This window comes from Cygnus atratus, chromosome 25 (genome assembly GCF_013377495.2).
Source record: "Cygnus atratus isolate AKBS03 ecotype Queensland, Australia chromosome 25, CAtr_DNAZoo_HiC_assembly, whole genome shotgun sequence".
NCBI classification, from domain to species: Eukaryota; Metazoa; Chordata; class Aves; order Anseriformes; family Anatidae; genus Cygnus; species Cygnus atratus.
In genome coordinates this window covers 4,400,586-4,425,639 of record NC_066386.1, presented here as the reverse complement: position 1 = coordinate 4,425,639, position 25,054 = coordinate 4,400,586, and the positions used below count along the sequence as shown (strand labels likewise).

Here is a 25,054-nt window from a genome sequence, read left to right as displayed (position 1 = left end):
GAGCCCCCGCCTCTCCTTCCCCTTTCCCACATTTATTGCACAGAGTGACATCATATGGCATGGAATAGCCCTTTCGTTCGTTTAGGTCAGCTGCCCCAGTGATGTCCCCTCCCCATCACTTCCACACCCCCAGCCTGCTGGCTCTTGGGGGGTTGGAGGGAGTCCTGATGCTGTGCCAGTATTGGGCAGCAACAGATGAAACGCTGGTGTGACACCAGTGCTCTTCTAGCTACACGTGCAGAGCACAGCACTGTGTGGGCTGCTGCAGGGAAAGTTAGCATCCCAGCCAGACCCAGCACACCTCCTTGTAGTGAGGGGACCAAAATGAACACAATATCCGAGATGTGTTGTCACCAGAGCCACATCCCAAAGGACCATTACTTCCCCACTCCTGATGGCCTCACTGTTTCTGATGCCATTGGCCTTCATGGCCACAGGGGCACACTGCTGGCTCATGTTCAGCTGGCTGTCAAACAAAACCCTCAGGTCCTTTTCAGCCAGGACACTTTCCATCCACTCTTCGACAAGTCTGAATGGGGTTGTTGTGTCCATCAGTCCCAAAGAATGGGGTTGTTAGGACCCAAGAGCAGCACTCGGCACTTCCTTTCATGAGGAAGCCTGTGCATCTCTTCTTGCTGCACTCCAGCTGACCTGGCCATTTGCCCCTGACACTGCTGTTGATCCCATGGGCCCCTACAGCCAATGTGGCAAAGGGCTGAGCTGAAGGCAATTCTCTGCCCTCTTCAGCAGATCAATACAGTTCTGCTGCTCCTCCCTGTTCTGTGTCACAGTGACACACTTAGAGAAGGCGAGGGGCCCTGGGAGCAGGTTTGTGTTAAAGCTCAGCTGGATTTCCTGCCCCTGTGCGAACTGCACAGAAGTAGTGGGCAGAGTCCTGGGGTACCAGGGCACGCAGGGACAGATAAGCCTTGGACTGGGAATTGTCCCGGGAAGCTGTGGCTCGGCCCTCCACCGCTTTGCCATATTTTATTGTGCTACCATCATAGTTGATGTAGGACACCCACTCGAGACTTCCACCGCGTGCCTGACGGTACCACAAGACATAATAATCTTTGAAGCTGAATCCGGATCCCTGGCAGGAGAGACGCACGGACTCTCCAGGTGCTTGCACACCTCCGCCAGACTCCACCAGACTCAATTCGGCACACACACCTGCAGAAGGAGAGCACATGGAGTGGGGCAGGGTGTGCCCACGGACGGAGGAGGATGCTCTAGAGAAGCTCCAGCGACTCCAGCACAGCACAGCCTCAGCCGCCAACCCCCTTGCACCCCACAAAGCCCCTGGCCAGGGGCACTGCCCCGACTGCCCTCCTCGGGGTCAGTCGGGGCTGCTCCCAAAGCGTCCCCGACCCCGACAGCCTCCCTCTCCCGCACACACCGGACCCGGACCCGGCCCCGCTGCCCTCCCCGCCCGCCGCTCACCGGCTGGCCCCAAGACCAAGGCCAAGGCCAGCAGCCGCGGCCCCAGCCCGGCCGCCATCGGGCCCTGCCGCGCCCGGCGGGAGGCGGACACGAGCAGAGCGGGGCCGCGCTCGGGCCGCTCCTGCCCGCACCACAAGTCGGGCCCTCGCCGGGGCAGCGCCCACCGCTCCGCCCGCCCAGGCCCGGCCCAGCCCGCCCCCCGCGGGGCCGCGGCCCCTTCGGCGGAGGAGGAGGCGGCCGCGGGGCGGGGCGCGGGGCAGCTCGGGGGCAGCGAAGGAGCGCGGCGCCCCGGCAGCCGGAGGGAGGGAGGCTCCTGGCCCTGGCCTCCCGCCGCTGCCCCGGCCTTGAGCCCCGCGCAGCCCGGCAGGAGGGACCCGGCAGTGCCGCGCCGGGGCCACACCGAAAAGGTGCTCGGCCGCTCGCTGCCTGCTGTGCCCACGAGAGCCGGCAGTGACAGCCTCACCTCTGCCATGCTGCAGCTGCAAACACCCGTGCTCAGGAGCTCTTGCTCCCGTTGCAGCCTGAGCACTAACCTTACTGTCAGGGAAGGGGAAAGAGGGAGGCAGCCAGGGCATGAAGCGGAGCAAAGCGTTTGTGGCCGATAGGTGGACCTCCAATGGAGGGCTGTCGAGTAGGTAGCGGGAACTACCGTGGAGGGAGAGACGAGCCAGCAGCCCTGGGAGGGAGGGAGTGACTGACACAGGTGCTGAGCAAAGGGCATGGGGTGATGTGACAGGGAGGCTTCACAACATCAGCAAACGGGGGCTTAAGCAGACCCACTTTCAGCACTTGCATGTAGCCCAGAAGTGCCCACAAGGCAGCATCAAGGAGAAATCCCGCAAGCCCTTTCCAGGCAGAGGGCATGCTGGCGTGCCTCTCCAAGTGTCATAGGAGAAGGTAGGGCTTAGGATGGAAAGGCTCTTCAAGAGGGAACTCCCTTTGCGGTGTCCTCAAAGCACAGACTTCGTGGGGACGTCACGGCTTAAGTCATGAAACTGTGCAGCTTGATCAATGCTGCACCATGACAGGACAGGACGCCTGCTCGTTTCACCCCGAGCTCCAATACATCTTACTGAACCAGCAGGGACACCGCAGACACCCACAAACAGAGATAAAGGGGAGCAGAAGAATGCAAGTATTGTACAAACTCAAAGATGACGATGTGTGCTAGCAACTAATTGGAAAATAAGATGAATACAAGCTCTATATGATTTCAATCGGATTGAAAGGGATGAGCATGGGAAGTAGGAGAAGGCAGAAAAGGAGCCGCATGCTCTCAGTGCAGACTTAGACTCACTGTCAGCTGGCCTGTGGACCAACAACCCACTCGTCAGATGGGATCCCCGTGAGGCTAACTGGCAGGAAAGTCACAATTCAACCTGGTGCATCCTGAGCATTTTGAGCATGTTCCAGTGGATATTCATACTGGAGGGGTGACTCATGCACGTGTTATTTAGATTAAGGCCTTAAAGAATCAGTAAATTGTAAATATCTCTCTAGAAGCAGTACAGATGTAAAAAAAAAACAACCAACCAAACAAAAAAAACTTTCTCTCCCTCTTTTTTTTTTTTTTTGTTTCTGGCATTCTTTCCTGCTTTCTATTCAACTGTTATATATTTATTTCCTCCCTGTCTGTAGTGGTTTAACCCCGCTGGCAGGCAAGCACCACCAGCCGTTTAATCACACTCCCCCCTCCCTCTCTGGAACAGGAGAGACAATCGAAAAAGAATTAAAATGAAAGCTTGTGGCTTGAGATAGACACAGTTTATTAGAATAGAAAAGGAAAGGGAATAATAGTAATACTATACTACTACTACTACTACTAATGTGTACAAACAAGTGTTGCACAATGCAATTGCTCACCACACGCTGACCGATGCCCTGCCTATCCCTGAGCAGCCAGTGCACCCACCCCTGCCAGCCACCCATATTAATTGTTCAGCAGGATGTCCTATGGTATGGAATGCCCCTTTGGCCAGTCTGGGTCAGCTGTCCAGGTTCTGTCCCCTCCCAGCTCCTGCCGCACCCCAAGCCTGCCCACTGGCAGGAGAGTGTGAGAAGATGAAAAGTCCTTGGCTTAGTGTAAGCACTGCTCTACAACAATTAAAACATAAGTGTGTTATCAACATTATTCTCACCTGAGTCCAAAACACAGCACCCTACCAGACACGTGGAGGAAAATTAACTCTATCCTAGCCAAAACCAGGATACTGGCTCACTTGTAATGAGGGATTTCTTGAGTAGTCCCACAATCTGAAAGAATCCCTGCACACCCCTCTACTGGTACATCACACAGGAATTTGGACCTGTGTGCATGCTGCTATCATGAGATGCTCTAGTCATTGACAATCAGCCTGCATCCCCAGATGGTGACATGCATGGAAATCACAGAACTGTAGAATCATTAAGGCTGGAAAACACCTGTAAGATCACCAAGTCCAACCATCAACCTTACCTAACAAATCCTATCATGGATAGGATAAAAAATAACATACCACTTCGTGTCCATCCCGCCTCCTGCAGGACTGCGGCCTCTGGTGGAGGAGGAGGTGGGCACGGGGCAGAGAGCAGGGTGGGGAGGACTGTGTCACCCCAGCAGCCAGAGGCTTCTGCCCATGGCCTCCTCGCACTGCCCCAGTCTCACACAGCACGGCAAAGGACGTTCCTGCTGAGGGGATGGCAGACCTCATGAGGAGGGCTTTAAACTAGAAGGAAGGGGGGAAGGAGAGAGGAACCAGAAGCCCTGTGAGGAAGTGACTGATGCAGCTGCTGAGCAAAGAGCATGGCACGGTGTGACAGGGAGGCTTCACAAAATCATCAAAATGGGGCTTAAGCAGGACAAGTCACTTCCCTAGGCCTCATGGCCACACTGTTTCTGATGCAGGTCAGGATGCCATTGGCCTTCTTGGCCACAGGGGCACACTGCTGGCTCATGTTCAGCTGGCTGTCAAACAAAATCCTCAGGTCCTTTTCAGCCAGGAAACCTTTCCATCCCACTCTTCCCCAAGTCCTGAATGGGATTGTTATATCCAGTCAGTCCCACGGAATCGGGTTGTTAGGACCCAAGAGCAGCACTCGGCACTTCCTTTCATGAGGAAGCCTGTGCATCTCTTCTTGCTGCACTCCAGCTGACCTGGCCATTTGCCCCTGACACTGCTGTTGATCCCATGGGCCCCTACAGGCCAATGTGGCAAAGGGCTGAGCTGAAGGCAATTCTCTGCCCTCTTCAGCAGATCAATACAGTTCTGCTGCTCCTCCCTGCTCTCTGTCACAGTGACACACTTAGAGAAGGCGAGGGGCCCTGGGAGTAGGTTTGTGTTAAAGCTCAGCTGGATTTCCTGTCCCCTGTGCAAACAGCACAGAAGTAGTGGGCTGAGTCCTTGGGGTACCAGTGCACGCAGTGACAGATAAGCCTTGGACTGGGAATTGTCCCGGGAAGCTGTGGCTCGGTCCCTCCACCGCTTTGCCATAGTTATTTAGTACGACTAATTTCTGTCAATGTAGGACACCCACTCGAGACTTCCACCGGGTGCCTGACGGTACCACTGTATAGCAAATGAACTGGAAGTGAATCCGTATCCCTGGCAGGAGAGCTTCACAGAGTTCCCCGGTGCTTGCAGACCTCCACCAGACTCCACCAGCCTCCGCTCTGCCCACACACCTGCAGGAGAGCACATGGAGTGGGGCAGGGTGTGCTCACAGAAAGAAAAAGATGCTAACCAGAAGGCCCAGCAACCCCTGCCCAGCCCAGCCTCAGCCGCCAACCCCCTTATTCACGAGAAAGCCCCTGGCCAGGGGCACTGCCCCGACTGCCCTCCTCGGCGCTCAGCCGGGGCTGCTCCCAAAGCGTCCCCGACCCCGACAGCCTCCCTCTCCCGCACACACCGGACCCGGACCCGGCCCCGCTGCCCTCCCCGCCCGCCGCTCACCGGCCGGCCCCAAGGCCAAGGCCAAGGCCAAGGCCAGCAGCCGCGGCCCCAGCCCGGCCGCCATCGGGCCCTGCCGCGCCCGGCGGGAGGCGGACACGAGCAGAGCGGGGCCGCGCTCGGGCCGCTCCTGCCCGCACCACAAGTCGGGCCCTCGCCGGGGCAGCGCCCACCGCTCCGCCCGCCCAGGCCCGGCCCAGCCCGCCCCCCGCGGGGCCGCGGCCCCTTCGGCGGAGGAGGAGGCGGCCGCGGGGCGGGGCGCGGGGCAGCTCGGGGGCAGCGGAGGAGCGCGGCGCCCCGGCAGCCGGAGGGAGGGAGGCTCCTGGCCCTGGCCTCACCGTCAGCTGGCCGCTGGACCAACAACCCACACATCAGAAGGGATGCCCCTGAGGCTAACTAGCAGAAAAGGCACAATTCAACCTGGTGCGTCTCAAACATTTTGAGCACGTTCCGGGAGAAATTGATATTGGAGGCTTGACTCATGCACCTGTCTTATTTGGATTAAGGCCTTAAAATATCAATAAATTGTAAATATCTCTCTGGAACCTGTACGGAACTAAAAAACAAAAAACACAACAACAACAAACAAAAAAACTCCTTTCTTTCTTTCTTTCTTTCTTTCTTTCTTTCTTTCTTCCTTCCTTCCTTCCTTCCTTTCTTCCTTCCTTCCTTCTTCCCTTCCTTCTTTCCTCCTTCCTTCCTTCCTTCCTTGTAAGGACTGCTTCTGCAACAATTACAACATCAGCGTGTCATCAAGATTAATTTCACCCTAAGTCCAAAACACAGCACCCTACCAGACACTTGGAGGAAAATTAACTCTATCCTAGCCAAAACCAGGATACTGGCTCACTTGTAATGAGGGATTTCTTGAGTAGTCCCACAATCTGAAAGAATCCCTGCACACCCCTCTACTGGTGCATCATGCAGCACAGGCCACAGCTGCAGTCTGTCCCAGCCCATGTCCAGGCTGGCCCCTTTGCTGGGGTGTGGGATTGAGCATGGAGAAGGTGACAAGCCCTAGCAGGAGGTGCGTGTCAGGGAACACCTCAGCTTTCTGTCCCCATAGGGGCAGCACAGAAGTAGCAAGTGGAGTCCCGGAGATGCAGGACATGCAGGACGACATATTTCAACACCTAGAAACTGTCCCAGGAGGTGGTGGCACACCCACACATGGCAGCCTTCCATAAGGTGTAGGAATAGGAATTTTTGTTCTTGAGAGACCCAGAGGAATGTGGACCTGTGTGCATGCTGCTATCATGAGATGCTCTAGTCACTGACAATCAGCCTGCATCCCCAGATGGTGACATGCATGGAAATCACAGAACTGTAGAATCATTAAGGCTGGAAAAGACCCATAAGATCATCAAGTCCAACCATCAACCTTACCTAACAAATCCTATCATGGATAGGATACAAAATAACATACCACTTAGTGTCCATCCCGCCTCCCTGCAGGACTGCGGCCTCTGGTGGAGGAGGAGGTGGGCACGGGGCAGAGAGCAGGGTGGGGAGGACTGTGTCACCCAGCAGCAGCTTCTGCCCATGGCCTCCTCGCACTGCCCCAGTCTCATACAGCGCGGCAAAGGCGTTCCTGCTGAGGGGATGGCAGACCTCATGAGGAGGGCTTTAAACTAGAAGGAAGGGGGGGAAGGAGAGAGGAACCAGAAGCCCTGTGAGGAAGTGACTGATGCAGCTGCTGAGCAAAGAGCATGATGTGACAGGGAAGATTCACATAATCATCAAAATGGGGCTTAAGCAGGACAATCACTTCACTAGGCCTCATAGCCACACTGTTTCTGATGCAGGTCAGGATGCCATTGGCCTTTCTTGGCCACAGGGGCACACTGCTGGCTCATGTTCAGCTGGCTGTCAAACAAAACCCTCAGGTCCTTTTCTGCCAGCACACCTTCCACCCACTCTTCCCCAAGCCTGAATGGGATTGTTATATCTGTCAGTCCCACGGAATCGGGTTGTTAGGACCCAAGAGCAGCACTCGGCACTTCCTTTCATGAGGAAGCCTGTGCATCTCTTCTTGCTGCACTCCAGCTGACCTGGCCATTTGCCCCTGACACTGCTGTTGATCCCATGTGCCCCTACAGGCAATGTGGCAAAGGGCTGAGCTGAAGGCAATTCTCTGCCCTCTTCAGCAGCTCAATGCGCTTCTGCTGCTCCTCCCTGCTCTCTCTGGGAGTGGCACACCTAGAGAAGGCAAGGGGCCCTGGGAGCAGGTTTGTGTTAAAGCTCAGCTGGTTTTCCTGTCCCTGTGTGAACTGCACAGAAGTAGTGGGCAGAGTCCTGGGGTACCAGGGCACGCAGGGACAGATAAGCCTTGGACTGGGAATTGTCCCGGGAAGCTGTGGCTCGGCCCTCCACCGCTTTGCCATACTGTATTGTGCTACCATCATAGTTGATGTAGGACACCCACTCGAGACTTCCACCGGGTGCCTGACGGTACCACCGGACATAATAATCTTCAAATTTGAATCCGGATCCCTGGCAGGAGAGATGCACGGAGTCTCCAGGTGCTTGCACACCTCCGCCAGACTCCACCAGACTCAATTCGGCACACACGCCTGCAGAAGGAGAGCACAGGGAGTGGGGCAGTGTGTGCCCACGGACGGAGGAGGATGCTCTCTAGAACCTCCAGCGACTCCAGCACAGCACAGCCTGAAACGCCAACCCCCTTGCACCCCACAAAGCCCCTGGCCAGGGGCACTGCCCCGACTGCCCTCCTCGGGGTCAGCCGGGGCTGCTCCCAAAGCGTCCCCGACCCCGACAGCCTCCCTCTCCCGCACACACCGGACCCGGACCCGGCCCCGCTGCCCTCCCCGCCCGCCGCTCACCGGCCGGCCCCAAGGCCAAGGCCAAGGCCAGCAGCCGCGGCCCCAGCCCGGCCGCCATCGGGCCCTGCCGCGCCCGGCGGGAGGCGGACACGAGCAGAGCGGGGCCGCGCTCGGGCCGCTCCTGCCCGCACCACAAGTCGGGCCCTCGCCGGGGCAGCGCCCACCGCTCCGCCCGCCCAGGCCCGGCCCAGCCCGCCCCCCGCGGGGCCGCGGCCCCTTCGGCGGAGGAGGAGGCGGCCGCGGGGCGGGGCGCGGGGCAGCTCGGGGGCAGCCGAGGAGCGCGGCGCCCCGGCAGCCGGAGGGAGGGAGGCTCCTGGCCCTGGCCTCCCGCCGCTGCCCCGGCCTTGAGCCCCGCGCAGCCCGGCAGAGGGGTCCCGGCCCTCGGCCCAGCCATGCTGTCGGTACGCAGCATCGCCTCCCAGGTGCCTCCCCGTGCCCCAGGGTCGTGCAAGGTCGCCATGGTGCCAGTGATGCCATGATGCCCCAGATGCTAATTGCCAGGGAAGAAGATGTGATTTGAACCAGTGCAGATTCCAGGGGGAAAACAGTACTTGAGGGATGTCTCACAATATGTGGATGAGAGTGTTAATTCACACACCTGTTATCTGGAAGAAGACCTTAAAGAGTCAGACGACTGTAAATACCTGTCTAGCAGCAGTAGAGAAAAAAAAAAAAACAAACAACTTTTTCCTTTCCTTTCCTTTCCTTTCCTTTCCTTTCCTTTCCTTTCCTTTCCTTTCCTTTCCTTTCCTTTCCTTTCCTTTCCTTTCCTTTCCTTTCCTTTCCTTTCCTTTCCTTTCCTTTCCTTTCCTTTCCTTTCCTTTCCTTTCCTTTCCCCATCAGGTGGATCCCATCTGGCCCCATGGACTTGTGACAGTCCAGGTAGAGCAGCAGGTCTCTAATTTTTTCCACCTGAACTGTACGGGGGGTTCTTTTGCTCCCTGTCACACACTTCCAGATCGGAAGGCTGAGTACCCTGAGGATAAGTGGTCCAGCTAGTAAAGACAGATGTCAAGAAGGCATTAAGAACCTCAGCCTTTTCCTTATCCTCAGTAGTCATGTTCCCCCTGCGTCCAGTAAAAAATGGAGATTCTTCTTGGCCCTCCTCTTGCTGTTAATATATTTATAAAAACAGTTTTGTTATACTTAACCATAGTTGCCAGGTTGAGCTTGTACTGGGCTTTGGCCTTCCTGATTTTTTCTCTGCATATGCTGCCAACTTCCTTGTACTCTCCCTGAGTTGCCTGCCCCTTCTTCCGCCAGACATAAAGTCTTTTTTCTCCCAGACACTCAGCAAAAGTTCCCTGTTCAGCCACACCGGTCTTCTTCCCCACTTGCTCATCTGTCATGCCTTTCTCTGAGGCATGGCAGGGCGTTGCTCCACCAGTCCAACTCCTGCTCGCACTCCCTGATAGTCCTTAATCTCCCCACCTCCTCCTTGAGCTCTGCCACCAGGCTGATCAGATCCTCCACCTCCTCGTACCTCACGCAGCCGGTATCTCTGTCACCGTCCATTGGCAGCATCAGGCTCAGGCCCTCCCTGCAGCCGGAGACCTGAAGAGCCGTATCTTTGGGCAGGCACTCGGTCTGGGTTGCCACAGTCTTTTTGATGAGTGCTTTGGCAAGCGCTTGCCGCCTAGTGGTGACCATGGCTGGGTTTGCTGTCTGGGAGGTAGCTGGTAGGTGAGCCGGTCGCCTGAGTGAGGAGGGATACTTCGCCCTCCTTGCTCGCCCTGCCTGCTCGACCTGCTGTGCAAACTGATGCACCATGCCCTGTTTGCCCGCCCTGGTTGCCTGGCTGATGGTTTCTCGTGCTCCCTAGGGGCTGCCTTTCTACCACAGGGGGTGCCTCTGGCTCCGATGAAGCCTCGTCAGCCACCCTCACAAGGGCTGACGGGTCCCGCTGGCTCCCTTGGCTGCCCTGAGTGGCCTCCATGCAGAAAAACGCCTGCCCACCACGATCCCCGGCTCTGCTGCAGATCACGACTGCCTCGGAACCGATCACCTGGTGAGGCACATGATAAATCATCTCTAACTCAATCATCCACATTGACTTCCTGGGAAACTAGTGGTTCCTCCACAGCAAACAAATTCAGCAGTTCACCTCTTCTGCACAAGAAAATAGCCCCATTTAGGACCACAGGGAAAAGCTGTCCAGTGTTTAACCATGGAATCACAGAATCATAGAGACCAACACCTCCTTGCTGCAACCTTCTCTCAGATAGCTGCAGAGAATGATCAGGTCTCCCCTCAGCTTCCTTTTCTCTACACTAAAATAAAAACAGTTCCCTCAGCTGCTGATGATAACACTTGCTTTCTAGTCCCTTCACCAGCTTTCTTGCTCTTTGCACATACTCAAGCAACTCAATATCCTTCTGTGGTGGTTTTACTTGGGTGGGCAGCTGAGTTCCACCATGGCCGCTCTCTCCCTCCCCCTCCTCAAAGAAAAAGGGGGAGAACAAACAACACAAAGGGCTCAAGGTCTGAGATAAGGATGGTTTAATTAAAGGGAAAAGGAGGTGGGAAAAAAAAAAAGGCCGCACGGATTCACAGAGAGAGAAAAGCAGTTACTCTACTTAGAATCAACGAGAGACGATCAGCCACATCCTGGGATGCAGGGCCTCAATACACATAGTGGTTGTTTTGGAGAACACGCTTCCACAATGAGAGCCCCCGCCTCTCCTTCCCCTTTCCCACATTTATTGCACAGAGTGACATCATATGGCATGGAATAGCCCTTTGGTTCGTTTAGGTCAGCTGCCCCAGTGATGTCCCCTCCCCATCACTTCCACACCCCCAGCCTGCTGGCTCTTGGGGGGTTGGAGGGAGTCCTGATGCTGTGCCAGTATTGGGCAGCAACAGATGAAACGCTGGTGTGACACCAGTGCTCTTCTAGCTACACGTGCAGAGCACAGCACTGTGTGGGCTGCTGCAGGGAAAGTTAGCATCCCAGCCAGACCCAGCACACCTCCTTGTAGTGAGGGGACCAAAATGAACACAATATCCGAGATGTGTTGTCACCAGAGCCACATCCCAAAGGACCATTACTTCCCCACTCCTGATGGCCTCACTGTTTCTGATGCCATTGGCCTTCATGGCCACAGGGGCACACTGCTGGCTCATGTTCAGCTGGCTGTCAAACAAAACCCTCAGGTCCTTTTCAGCCAGGACACTTTCCATCCACTCTTCGACAAGTCTGAATGGGGTTGTTGTGTCCATCAGTCCCAAAGAATGGGGTTGTTAGGACCCAAGAGCAGCACTCGGCACTTCCTTTCATGAGGAAGCCTGTGCATCTCTTCTTGCTGCACTCCAGCTGACCTGGCCATTTGCCCCTGACACTGCTGTTGATCCCATGGGCCCCTACAGGCAATGTGGCAAAGGGCTGAGCTGAAGGCAATTCTCTGCCCTCTTCAGCAGATCAATACAGTTCTGCTGCTCCTCCCTGTTCTGTGTCACAGTGACACACTTAGAGAAGGCGAGGGGCCCTGAGAGCAGGTTTGTGTTAAAGCTCAGCTGGATTTCCTGTCCCTGTGCGAACTGCACAGAAGTAGTGGGCAGAGTCCTGGGGTACCAGGGCACGCAGGGACAGAGAAGCCTTGGACTGGGAATTGTCCCGGGAAGCTGTGGCTCGGCCCTCCACCGCTTTGCCATATTTTATTGTGCTACCATAATAGTTGATGTAGGACACCCACTCGAGACTTCCACCGCGTGCCTGACGGTACCACAAGACATAATAATCTTTGAAGCTGAATCCGGATCCCTGGCAGGAGAGACGCACGGACTCTCCAGGTGCTTGCACACCTCCGCCAGACTCCACCAGACTCAATTCGGCACACACACCTGCAGAAGGAGAGCAAAGTGAGTGGGGCAGGGTGTGCCCACGGACGGAGGAGGATGCTCTAGAGAAGCTCCAGCGACTCCAGCACAGCACAGCCTCAGCCGCCAACCCCCTTGCACCCCACAAAGCCCCTGGCCAGGGGCACTGCCCCGACTGCCCTCCTCGGGGTCAGTCGGGGCTGCTCCCAAAGCGTCCCCGACCCCGACAGCCTCCCTCTCCCGCACACACCGGACCCGGACCCGGCCCCGCTGCCCTCCCCGCCCGCCGCTCACCGGCCGGCCCCAAGGCCAAGGCCAAGGCCAGCAGCCGCGGCCCCAGCCCGGCCGCCATCGGGCCCTGCCGCGCCCGGCGGGAGGCGGACACGAGCAGAGCGGGGCCGCGCTCGGGCCGCTCCTGCCCGCACCACAAGTCGGGCCCTCGCCGGGGCAGCGCCCACCGCTCCGCCCGCCCAGGCCCGGCCCAGCCCGCCCCCCGCGGGGCCGCGGCCCCTTCGGCGGAGGAGGAGGCGGCCGCGGGGCGGGGCGCGGGGCAGCTCGGGGGCAGCGAAGGAGCGCGGCGCCCCGGCAGCCGGAGGGAGGGAGGCTCCTGGCCCTGGCCTCCCGCCGCTGCCCCGGCCTTGAGCCCCGCGCAGCCCGGCAGGAGGGACCCGGCAGTGCCGCGCCGGGGCCACACCGAAAAGGTGCTCGGCCGCTCGCTGCCTGCTGTGCCCACGAGAGCCGGCAGTGACAGCCTCACCTCTGCCATCCTGCAGCTGCAAACACCCGTGCTCAGGAGCTCTTGCTCCCGTTGCAGCCTGAGCACTGACCTTACTGTCAGGGAAGGGGAAAGAGGGAGGCAGCCAGGGCATGAAGCGGAGCAAAGCGTTTGTGGCCGATAGGTGGACCTCCAATGGAGGGCTGTCGAGTAGGTAGCGGGAACTACTGTGGAGGGAGAGACGAGCCAGCAGCCCTGGGAGGGAGGGAGTGACTGACACAGGTGCTGAGCAAAGGGCATGGGGTGATGTGACAGGGAGGCTTCACAACATCAGCAAACGGGGGCTTAAGCAGACCCACTTTCAGCACTTGCATGTAGCCCAGAAGTGCCCACAAGGCAGCATCAAGGAGAAATCCCGCAAGCCCTTTCCAGGCAGAGGGCATGCTGGCGTGCCTCTCCAAGTGTCATAGGAGAAGGTAGGGCTTAGGATGGAAAGGCTCTTCAAGAGGGAACTCCCTTTGCGGTGTCCTCAAAGCACAGACTTCGTGGGGACGTCACGGCTTAAGTCATGAAACTGTGCAGCTTGATCAATGCTGCACCATGACAGGACAGGACGCCTGCTCGTTTCACCCCGAGCTCCAATACATCTTACTGAACCAGCAGGGACACCGCAGACACCCACAAACAGAGATAAAGGGGAGCAGAAGAATGCAAGTATTGTACAAACTCAAAGATGACGATGTGTGCTAGCAACTAATTGGAAAATAAGATGAATACAAGCTCTATATGATTTCAATCGGATTGAAAGGGATGAGCATGGGAAGTAGGAGAAGGCAGAAAAGGAGCCGCATGCTCTCAGTGCAGACTTAGACTCACTGTCAGCTGGCCTGTGGACCAACAACCCACTCGTCAGATGGGATCCCCGTGAGGCTAACTGGCAGGAAAGTCACAATTCAACCTGGTGCATCCTGAGCATTTTGAGCATGTTCCAGTGGATATTCATACTGAAGGGGTGACTCATGCACGTGTTATTTAGATTAAGGCCCTAAAGAATCAGTAAATTGTAAATATCTCTCTAGAAGCAGTACAGATGTAAAAAAAAAAACAACCAACCAAACAAAAAAACTTTCTCTCCCTCTTTTTTTTTTTTTTTGTTTCTGGCATTCTTTCCTGCTTTCTATTCAACTGTTATATATTTATTTCCTCCCTGTCTGTAGTGGTTTAACCCCGCTGGCAGGCAAGCACCACCAGCCGTTTAATCACACTCCCCCCTCCCTCTCTGGAACAGGAGAGACAATCGAAAAAGAATTAAAATGAAAGCTTGTGGCTTGAGATAGACACAGTTTATTAGAATAGAAAAGGAAAGGGAATAATAGTAATACTATACTACTACTACTACTACTAATGTGTACAAACAAGTGTTGCACAATGCAATTGCTCACCACACGCTGACCGATGCCCTGCCTATCCCTGAGCAGCCAGTGCACCCACCCCTGCCAGCCACCCATATTAATTGTTCAGCAGGATGTCCTATGGTATGGAATGCCCCTTTGGCCAGTCTGGGTCAGCTGTCCAGGTTCTGTCCCCTCCCAGCTCCTGCCGCACCCCAAGCCTGCCCACTGGCAGGAGAGTGTGAGAAGATGAAAAGTCCTTGGCTTAGTGTAAGCACTGCTCTACAACAATTAAAACATAAGTGTGTTATCAACATTATTCTCACCTGAGTCCAAAACACAGCACCCTACCAGACACGTGGAGGAAAATTAACTCTATCCTAGCCAAAACCAGGATACTGGCTCACTTGTAATGAGGGATTTCTTGAGTAGTCCCACAATCTGAAAGAATCCCTGCACACCCCTCTACTGGTACATCACACAGGAATTTGGACCTGTGTGCATGCTGCTATCATGAGATGCTCTAGTCATTGACAATCAGCCTGCATCCCCAGATGGTGACATGCATGGAAATCACAGAACTGTAGAATCATTAAGGCTGGAAAACACCTGTAAGATCACCAAGTCCAACCATCAACCTTACCTAACAAATCCTATCATGGATAGGATAAAAAATAACATACCACTTCGTGTCCATCCCGCCTCCTGCAGGACTGCGGCCTCTGGTGGAGGAGGAGGTGGGCACGGGGCAGAGAGCAGGGTGGGGAGGAGTGTGTCACCCCAGCAGCCAGAGGCTTCTGCCCATGGCCTCCTCGCACTGCCCCAGTCTCACACAGCGCGGCAAAGACGTTCCTGCTGGGGGGATGGCAGACCTCATGACGAGGGCTTTAAACTAGAAGGAAGGGGGGAAGGAGAGAGGAACCAGAAGCCCTGTGAGGAAGTGACTGATGCAGCTGCTGAGCAAAGAGCATGGCACGGTGTGACAGGGAGGCTTCACAAAATCATCAAAATGGGGCTTAAGCAGGACAATCACTTCCCTAGGCCTCATGGCCACACTGTTTCTGATGCAGGTCAGGATGCCATTGGCTTTCTTGGCCACAGGGGCACACTGCTGGCTCATGTTCAGCTGGCTGTCAAACAAAATCCTCAGGTCCTTTTCAGCCAGGAAACTTTCCATCCACTCTTCCACAAGTCTGAATGGGGTTGTTGTGTCCATCAGTCCCAAAGGATGGGGTTGTTAGGACCCAAGAGCAGCACTCGGCACTTCCTTTCATGAGGAAGCCTGTGCATCTCTTCTTGCTGCACTCCAGCTGACCTGGCCATTTGCCCCTGACACTGCTGTTGATCCCATGGGCCCCTACAGCCAATGTGGCAAAGGGCTGAGCTGAAGGCAATTCTCTGCCCTCTTCAGCAGATCAATACATGTTCTGCTGCTCCTCCCTGTTCTGTGTCACAGTGACACACTTAGAGAAGGCGAGGGGCCCTGGGAGTAGGTTTGTGTTAAAGCTCAGCTGGATTTCCTGTCCCTGTGCAAACTGCACAGAAGTAGTGGGCAGAGTCCTGGGGTACCAGGGCACGCAGGGACAGATAAGCCTTGGACTGGGAATTGTCCCGGGAAGCTGTGGCTCGGCCCTCCACCGCTTTGCCATATTTTATTGTGCTACCATAATAGTGGATGTAGGACACCCACTCAAGACTTCCACCGGGTGCCTGACGGTACCACAAGACATAATAATCTTTGAAGCATGAGTCCGGATCCCTGGCAGGAGAGATGCACGGACTCTCCAGGTGCTCGCAGACCTCCACCAGACTCCACCAGACTCAATTCGGCACACACACCTGCAGAAGGAGAGCACAGGGAGTGGGGCAGTGTGTGCCCACGGATGGAGGAGGATGCTCTCTAGAAGCTCCAGCGACTCCAGCCCAGCCCAGCCTCAGCCGCCAACCCCCTTACTCGCAAGAAAGCCCCTAGCCAGGGGCACTGCCCCGACTGCCCTCCTCGGCGCTCAGCCGGGGCTGCTCCCAAAGCGTCCCCGACCCCGACAGCCTCCCTCTCCCGCACACACCTGGACCCGGACCCGGCCCCGCTGCCCTCCCTGCCCGCCGCTCACCGGCCGGCCCCAAGGCCAAGGCCAAGGCCAGCAGCCGCGGCCCCAGCCCGGCCGCCATCGGGCCCTGCCGCGCCCGGCGGGAGGCGGACACGAGCAGAGCGGGGCCGCGCTCGGGCCGCTCCTGCCCGCACCACAAGTCGGGCCCTCGCCGGGGCAGCGCCCACCGCTCCGCCCGCCCAGGCCCGGCCCAGCCCGCCCCCCGCGGGGCCGCGGCCCCTTCGGCGGAGGAGGAGGCGGCCGCGGGGCGGGGCGCGGGGCAGCTCGGGGGCAGCGAGGAGCGCGGCGCCCCGGCAGCCGGAGGGAGGGAGGCTCCTGGCCCTGGCCTCACCGTCAGCTGGCCGCTGGACCAACAACCCACACATCAGAAGGGATGCCCCTGAGGCTAACTAGCAGAAAAGGCACAATTCAACCTGGTGCGTCTCAAAACATTTGAGCACGTTCCGGGAGAAATTGATATTGGAGGCTTGACTCATGCACCTGTCTTATTTGGATTAAGGCCTTAAAATATCAATAAATTGTAAATATCTCTCTGGAACCTGTACGGAACTAAAAAACAAAAAACACAACAACAACAAACAAACAAACTCCTTTCTTTTTCTTTCTTTCTTTCTTTCTTTCCTTCCTTCCTTCCTTCCTTCCTTCCTTCCTTCCTTCCTTCCTTCCTTCCTTCCTTCTTTCTTTCCTTCTTTCTTTCCTTCTTCCTTCCTTCCTTCCTTCCTTGTAAGGACTGTTCTGCAACAACTACGACATCAGTGTGTCATCAAGATTGATTTCACCCTAAGTCCAAAACACAGCACCCTACCAGACACTTGGAGGAAAATTAACTCTATCCTAGCCAAAACCAGGATACTGGCTCACTTGTAATGAGGGATTTCTTGAGTAGTCCCACAATCTGAAAGAATCCCTGCACACCCCTCTACTGGTGCATCACGCAGCACAGGCCACAGCTGCAGTCTCTCCCAGCCCATGTCCAGGCTGGCCCCTTTGCTGGGGTGTGGGATTGAGCATGGAGAAGGTTCGTGTCAGGGAACACCTCAGCTTTCTGTCCCCATAGGGGCAGCACAGAAGTAGCAAGTGGAGTCCCGGAGATGCAGGACATGCAGGACGACATATTTCAACACCTAGAAACTGTCCCAGAAGGTGGTGGCACACCCACACATGGCAGCCTTCCATAAGGTGTAGGAATAGGAATTTTTGTTCTTGAGAGACCCAGAGGAATGTGGACCTGTGTGCATGCTGCTATCATGAGATGCTCTAGTCACTGACAATCAGCCTGCATCCCCAGATGGTGACATGCATGGAAATCACAGAACTGTAGAATCATTAAGGCTGGAAAAGACCCATAAGATCATCAAGTCCAACCATCAACCTTACCTAACAAATCCTGTCATGGATAGGATACAAAATAACATACCACTTAGTGTCCATCCCACCTCCCTCAGGACTGCGGCCTCTGGTGGAGGAGGAGGTGGGCACGGGGCAGAGAGCAGGGTGGGGAGGACTGTGTCACCCCAGCAGCCAGAGGCTTCTGCCCATGGCCTCCTCGCACTGCCCCAGTCTCACACAGCGCGGCAAAGACGTTCCTGCTGGGGGGATGGCAGACCTCATGAGGAGGGCTTTAAACTAGAAGGAAGGGGGGGAAGGAGAGAGGAACCAGAAGCCCTGTGAGGAAGTGACTGATGCAGCTGCTGAGCAAAGAGCATGGCACGGTGTGACAGGGAGGCTTCACAAAATCATCAAAATGGGGCTTAAGCAGGGCAATCACTTCCCTAGGCCTCATGGCCACACTGTTTCTGATGCAGGTCAGGATGCCATTGGCCTTCTTGGCCACAGGGGCACACTGCTGGCTCATGTTCAGCTGGCTGTCAAACAAAACCCTCAGGTCCTTTTCTGCCAGGACACCTTCCACCCACTCTTCCCCAAGCCTGAATGGGATTGTTATGACCGTCAATCCCACGGAACGGGGTTGTTCGGACCCAAGAGCAGCACTCGGCACTTCCTTTCATGAGGAAGCCTGTGCATCTCTTCTTGCTGCACTCCAGCTGACCTGGCCATTTGCCCCTGACACTGCTGTTGATCCCATGGGCCCCTACAGGCAATGTGGCAAAGGGCTGAGCTGAAGGCAATTCTCTGCCCTCTTCAGCAGATCAATACAGTTCTGCTGCTCCTCCCTGTTCTGTGTCACAGTGACACACTTAGAGAAGGCGAGGGGCCCTGGAAGCAGGTTTGTGTTAAAGCTCAGCTGGATTTCCTGTCCCTGTGCGAACTGCACAGAAGTAGTGGGCAGAGTCCTGGGGTACCAGGGCACGCAGGGACAGAGAAGCCTTGGACTGGGAATTGTCCCGGGAAGCTGTGGCTCGGCCCTCCACCGCTTTGCCATATTTTATTGTGCTACCATAATAGTTGATGTAGGACACCCACTCGAGACTGCTACCGCGTGCCTGACGGTACCACAAGACATCATAATCTCCAAAGTTGAATCCGGATCCCTGGCAGGAGAGGTGCACAGATTCCCCTGGTACACGAACACCTCCACCAGACACCCCCAGCTTCCATTGAGCACTCACACCTGCAGAAGGAGAGCAAAGTGAGTGGGGAAATGTGTACCCACGGATGGAAGATGCTCTCCAGAAGCCCCAGCGACTCCAGCACAGCAAAGCCTGAAACGCCAACCGCCTTGCACCCCACAAAGCCCCTGGCCAGGGGTACTGCCCCGACTGCCCTCCTCGGGGCTCAGCCGGGGCTGCTCCCAAAGCGTCCCCGACCCCGACAGCCTCCCTCTCCCGCACACACCGGACCCGGACCCGGCCCCGCTGCCCTCCCCGCCCGCCGCTCACCGGCCGGCCCCAAGGCCAAGGCCAAGGCCAGCAGCCGCGGCCCCAGCCCGGCCGCCATCGGGCCCTGCCGCGCCCGGCGGGAGGCGGACACGAGCAGAGCGGGGCCGCGCTCGGGCCGCTCCTGCCCGCACCACAAGTCGGGCCCTCGCCGGGGCAGCGCCCACCGCTCCGCCCGCCCAGGCCCGGCCCAGCCCGCCCCCCGCGGGGCCGCGGCCCCTTCGGCGGAGGAGGAGGCGGCCGCGGGGCGGGGCGCGGGGCAGCTCGGGGGCAGCGGAGGAGCGCGGCGCCCCGGCAGCCGGAGGGAGGGAGGCTCCTGGCCCTGGCCTCCCGCCGCTGCCCCGGCCTTGAGCCCCGCGCAGCCCGGCAGAGGGGTCCCGGCCCTCGGCCCAGCCATGCTGTCGGTACGCAGCATCGCCTCCCAGGTGCCTCCCCGTGCCCCAGCGTCGTGCAAGGTCGCCATGGTGCCAGTGATGCCATGATGCCCCAGATGCTAATTGCCAGGGAAGAAGATGTGATTTGAACCAGTGCAGATTCCAGGGGGAAAACAGTACTTGAGGGATGTCTCACAATATGTGGATGAGAGTGTTAATTCACACACCTGTTATCTGGAAGAAGACCTTAAAGAGTCAGACGACTGTAAATACCTGTCTAGCAGCAGTAGAGAAAAAAAAAACAACTTTTTCCTTTCCTTTCCTTTCCTTTCCTTTCCTTTCCTTTCCTTTCCTTTCCTTTCCTTTCCTTTCCTTTCCTTTCCTTTCCTTTCCTTTCCTTTCCTTTCCTTTCCTTTCCTTTCCTTTCCTTTCCTTTCCTTTCCTTTCCTTTCCTTTCCTTTCCTTTCCTTTCCTTTCCTTTCCTTTCCTTTCCTTTCCTTTCCTTTCCTTTCCTTTCCTTTCCTTTCCTTTCCTTTCCTTTCCTTTCCTTTCCTTTCCTTTCCCCATCAGGTGGATCCCATCTGGCCCCATGGACTTGTGACAGTCCAGGTAGAGCAGCAGGTCTCTAATTTTTTCCACCTGAACTGTACGGGGGGTTCTTTTGCTCCCTGTCACACACTTCCAGATCGGAAGGCTGAGTACCCTGAGGATAAGTGGTCCAGCTAGTAAAGACAGATGTCAAGAAGGCATTAAGAACCTCAGCCTTTTCCTTATCCTCAGTAGTCATGTTCCCCCTGCGTCCAGTAAAAAATGGAGATTCTTCTTGGCCCTCCTCTTGCTGTTAATATATTTATAAAAACATTTTTGTTATACTTAACCATAGTTGCCAGGTTGAGCTCGTACTGGGCTTTGGCCTTCCTGATTTTTTCTCTGCATATGCTGCCAACTTCCTTGTACTCTCCCTGAGTTGCCTGCCCCTTCTTCCGCCAGACATAAAGTCTTTTTTCTCCCAGACACTCAGCAAAAGTTCCCTGTTCAGCCACACCGGTCTTCTTCCCCACTTGCTCATCTGTCATGCCTTTCTCTGAGGCATGGCAGGGCGTTGCTCCACCAGTCCAACTCCTGCTCGCACTCCCTGATAGTCCTTAATCTCCCCACCTCCTCCTTGAGCTCTGCCACCAGGCTGATCAGATCCTCCACCTCCTCGTACCTCACGCAGCCGGTATCTCTGTCACCGTCCATTGGCAGCATCAGGCTCAGGCCCTCCCTGCAGCCGGAGACCTGAAGAGCCGTATCTTTGGGCAGGCACTCGGTCTGGGTTGCCACAGTCTTTTTGATGAGTGCTTTGGCAAGCGCTTGCCGCCTAGTGGTGACCATGGCTGGGTTTGCTGTCTGGGAGGTAGCTGGTAGGTGAGCCGGTCGCCTGAGTGAGGAGGGATACTTCGCCCTCCTTGCTCGCCCTGCCTGCTCGACCTGCTGTGCAAACTGATGCACCATGCCCTGTTTGCCCGCCCTGGTTGCCTGGCTGATGGTTTCTCGTGCTCCCTAGGGGCTGCCTTTCTACCACAGGGGGTGCCTCTGGCTCCGATGAAGCCTCGTCAGCCACCCTCACAAGGGCTGACGGGTCCCGCTGGCTCCCTTGGCTGCCCTGAGTGGCCTCCATGCAGAAAAACGCCTGCCCACCACGATCCCCAGGCTCTGCTGCAGATCACGACTGCCTCGGAACCGATCACCTGGTGAGGCACATGATAAATCATCTCTAACTCAATCATCCACATTGACTTCCTGGGAAACTAGTGGTTCCTCTACAGCAAACAAATTCAGCAGTTCACCTCTTCTGCACAAGAAAATAGCCCCATTTAGGACCACAGGGAAAAGCTGTCCAGTGTTTAACCATGGAATCACAGAATCATAGAGACCAACACCTCCTTGCTGCAACCTTCTCTCAGATAGCTGCAGAGAATGATCAGGTCTCCCCTCAGCTTCCTTTTCTCTACACTAAAATAAAAACAGTTCCCTCAGCTGCTGATGATAACACTTGCTTTCTAGTCCCTTCACCAGCTTTCTTGCTCTTTGCACATACTCAAGCAACTCAATATCCTTCTGTGGTGGTTTTACTTGGGTGGGCAGCTGAGTTCCACCATGGCCGCTCTCTCCCTCCCCCTCCTCAAAGAAAAAGGGGGAGAACAAACAACACAAAGGGCTCAAGGTCTGAGATAAGGATGGTTTAATTAAAGGGAAAAGGAGGTGGGAAAAAAAAAAAAAGGCCGCACGGATTCACAGAGAGAGAAAAGCAGTTACTCTACTTAGAATCAACGAGAGACGATCAGCCACATCCTGGGATGCAGGGCCTCAATACACATAGTGGTTGTTTTGGAGAACACGCTTCCACAATGAGAGCCCCCGCCTCTCCTTCCCCTTTCCCACATTTATTGCACAGAGTGACATCATATGGCATGGAATAGCCCTTTGGTTCGTTTAGGTCAGCTGCCCCAGTGATGTCCCCTCCCCATCACTTCCACACCCCCAGCCTGCTGGCTCTTGGGGGGTTGGAGGGAGTCCTGATGCTGTGCCAGTATTGGGCAGCAACAGATGAAACGCTGGTGTGACACCAGTGCTCTTCTAGCTACACGTGCAGAGCACAGCACTGTGTGGGCTGCTGCAGGGAAAGTTAGCATCCCAGCCAGACCCAGCACACCTCCTTGTAGTGAGGGGACCAAAATGAACACAGTACCCGAGATGTGTTGTCACCAGAGCCACATCCCAAAGGACCATTACTTCCCCACTCCTGATGGCCTCACTGTTTCTGATGCCATTGGCCTTCATGGCCACAGGGGCACACTGCTGGCTCATGTTCAGCTGGCTGTCAAACAAAACCCTCAGGACCTTGTCTGCCAGCACACCTTCCACCCACTCTTCCCCAAGCCTGAATGGGATTGTTATGACCGTCAATCCCACGGAATCGGGTTGTTAGGACCCAAGAGCAGCACTCGGCACTTCCTTTCATGAGGAAGCCTGTGCATCTCTTCTTGCTGCACTCCAGCTGACCTGGCCATTTGCCCCTGACACTGCTGTTGAGCCCATGGGCCCCTACAGGCAATGTGGCAAAGGGCTGAGCTGCAGGGAATTCCCTGCACTCTTCAGCATCTCAATAGGGTTCTGCTGCTCCTCCCTGTTCTCCATGGCAGCAGTACACGGAGAAAACGCGAGGGGAGCAGGTTTGTGTTAAAGCTCAGCTGGATTTCCTGTCCCTGTGCGAACTGCACAGAAGTAGTGGGCAGAGTCCTGAGGTACCAGGGCACGCAGGGACAGATAAGCCTTGGACTGGGAATTGTCCCGGGAAGTTTCGGCTCGACCCTCAACCGCTTTGCCATAGTATTTAGTACGACTAATTTTGTCAATGTAGGACACCCACTCGAGACTGCCACCGGGTGCCTGACGGTACCACAAGACATAATAATCTTTGAAGCTGAGTCCGGATCCCTGGCAGGAGAGACGCACGGACTCTCCAGGTGCTTGCACACCTCCGCCAGACTCCACCAGACTCAATTCGGCACACACACCTGCAGAAGGAGAGCACAGGGAGTGGGGATGCGTGTGCCCACGGACGGAGGAGGATGCTCTAGAGAAGCTCCAGCGACTCCAGCACAGCACAGCCTCAGCCGCCAACCCCCTTGCACCCCACAAAGCCCCTGGCCAGGGGCACTGCCCCGACTGCCCTCCTCGGGGTCAGCCGGGGCTGCTCCCAAAGCGTCCCCGACCCCGACAGCCTCCCTCTCCCGCACACACCGGACCCGGACCCGGCCCCGCTGCCCTCCCCGCCCGCCGCTCACCGGCTGGCCCCAAGGCCAAGGCCAAGGCCAAGCAGCCGCGGCCCCAGCCCGGCCGCCATCGGGCCCTGCCGCGCCCGGCGGGAGGCGGACACGAGCAGAGCGGGGCCGCGCTCGGGCCGCTCCTGCCCGCACCACAAGTCGGGCCCTCGCCGGGGCAGCGCCCACCGCTCCGCCCGCCCAGGCCCGGCCCAGCCCGCCCCCCGCGGGGCCGCGGCCCCTTCGGCGGAGGAGGAGGCGGCCGCGGGGCGGGGCGCGGGGCAGCTCGGGGGCAGCGGAGGAGCGCGGCGCCCCGGCAGCCGGAGGGAGGGAGGCTCCTGGCCCTGGCCTCACCGTCAGCTGGCCGCTGGACCAACAACCCACACATCAGAAGGGATGCCCCTGAGGCTAACTAGCAGAAAAGGCACAATTCAACCTGGTGCGTCTCAAACATTTTGAGCACGTTCCGGGAGAAATTGATATTGGAGGCTTGACTCATGCACCTGTCTTATTTGGATTAAGGCCTTAAAATATCAATAAATTGTAAATATCTCTCTGGAACCTGTACGGAACTAAAAAACAAAAAACACAACAACAACAAACAAACAAACTCCTTTCTTTGTTTCTTTCTTTCTTTGTTTGTTTGTTTCTTTCTTTCTTTCTTTTTTCTTTCTTTCTTTCTTTCCTACCTTCCTTCCTTCTTTCTTTCCTTATTTCATTCCTTCTTTCCTTCTTCCTTCTTTCCTTCCTTGTAAGGACTGTTCTGCAACAACTACGACATCAGTGTGTCATCAAGATTGATTTCACCCTAAGTCCAAAACACAGCACCCTACCAGACACTTGGAGGAAAATTAACTCTATCCTAGCCAAAACCAGGATACTGGCTCACTTGTAATGAGGGATTTCTTGAGTAGTCCCACAATCTGAAAGAATCCCTGCACACCCCTCTACTGGTGCATCACTGCAGCACAGGCCACAGCTGCAGTCTCTCCCAGCCCATGTCCAGGCTGGCCCCTTTGCTGGGGTGTGGGATTGAGCATGGAGAAGGTGACAAGCCCTAGCAGGAGGTGCGTGTCAGGGAACACCTCAGCTTTCTGTCCCCATAGGGGCAGCACAGAAGTAGCAAGTGGAGTCCCGGAGATGCAGGACATGCAGGACGACATATTTCAACACCTAGAAACTGTCCCAGGAGGTGGTGGCACACCCACACATGGCAGCCTTCCATAAGGTGTAGGAATAGGAATTTGTGTTCTTGAGAGACCCAGAGGAATGTGGACCTGTGTGCATGCTGCTATCATGAGATGCTCTAGTCACTGACAATCAGCCTGCATCCCCAGATGGTGACATGCATGGAAATCACAGAACTGTAGAATCATTAAGGCTGGAAAAGACCCATAAGATCATCAAGTCCAACCATCAACCTTACCTAACAAATCCTGTCATGGATAGGATACAAAATAACATACCACTTAGTGTCCATCCCGCCTCCCGCAGGACTGCGGCCTCTGGTGGAGGAGGAGGTGGGCACGGGGCAGAGAGCAGGGTGGGGAGGACTGTGTCACCCCAGCAGCTTCTGCCCATGGCCTCCTCGCACTGCCCCAGTCTCACACAGCGCGGCAAAGGCGTTCCTGCTGAGGGGATGGCAGACCTCATGAGGAGGGCTTTAAACTAGAAGGAAGGGGGGGAAGGAGAGAGGAACCAGAAGCCCTGTGAGGAAGTGACTGATGCAGCTGCTGAGCAAAGAGCATGGCACGGTGTGACAGGGAGGCTTCACAAAATCATCAAAATGGGG

The 25,054-nt window shown here is 56.3% G+C and overlaps 1 protein-coding gene and 1 gene segment (V, D, J or C); one reads left to right on the top strand and one right to left on the bottom strand.

Annotated features, from left to right (window-relative positions):
* Nucleotides 1–25,054, top strand: part of LOC118258863 (T cell receptor alpha chain MC.7.G5-like) — a 237,563-nt gene that overhangs the window by 11,161 nt on the left and 201,348 nt on the right.
* Nucleotides 651–1,501, bottom strand: LOC118258872 (Ig heavy chain V region 6.96-like). The segment is given in 2 exon segments: nt 651–1,173; nt 1,444–1,501. Coding segments are annotated over 2 exon segments (396 nt in total).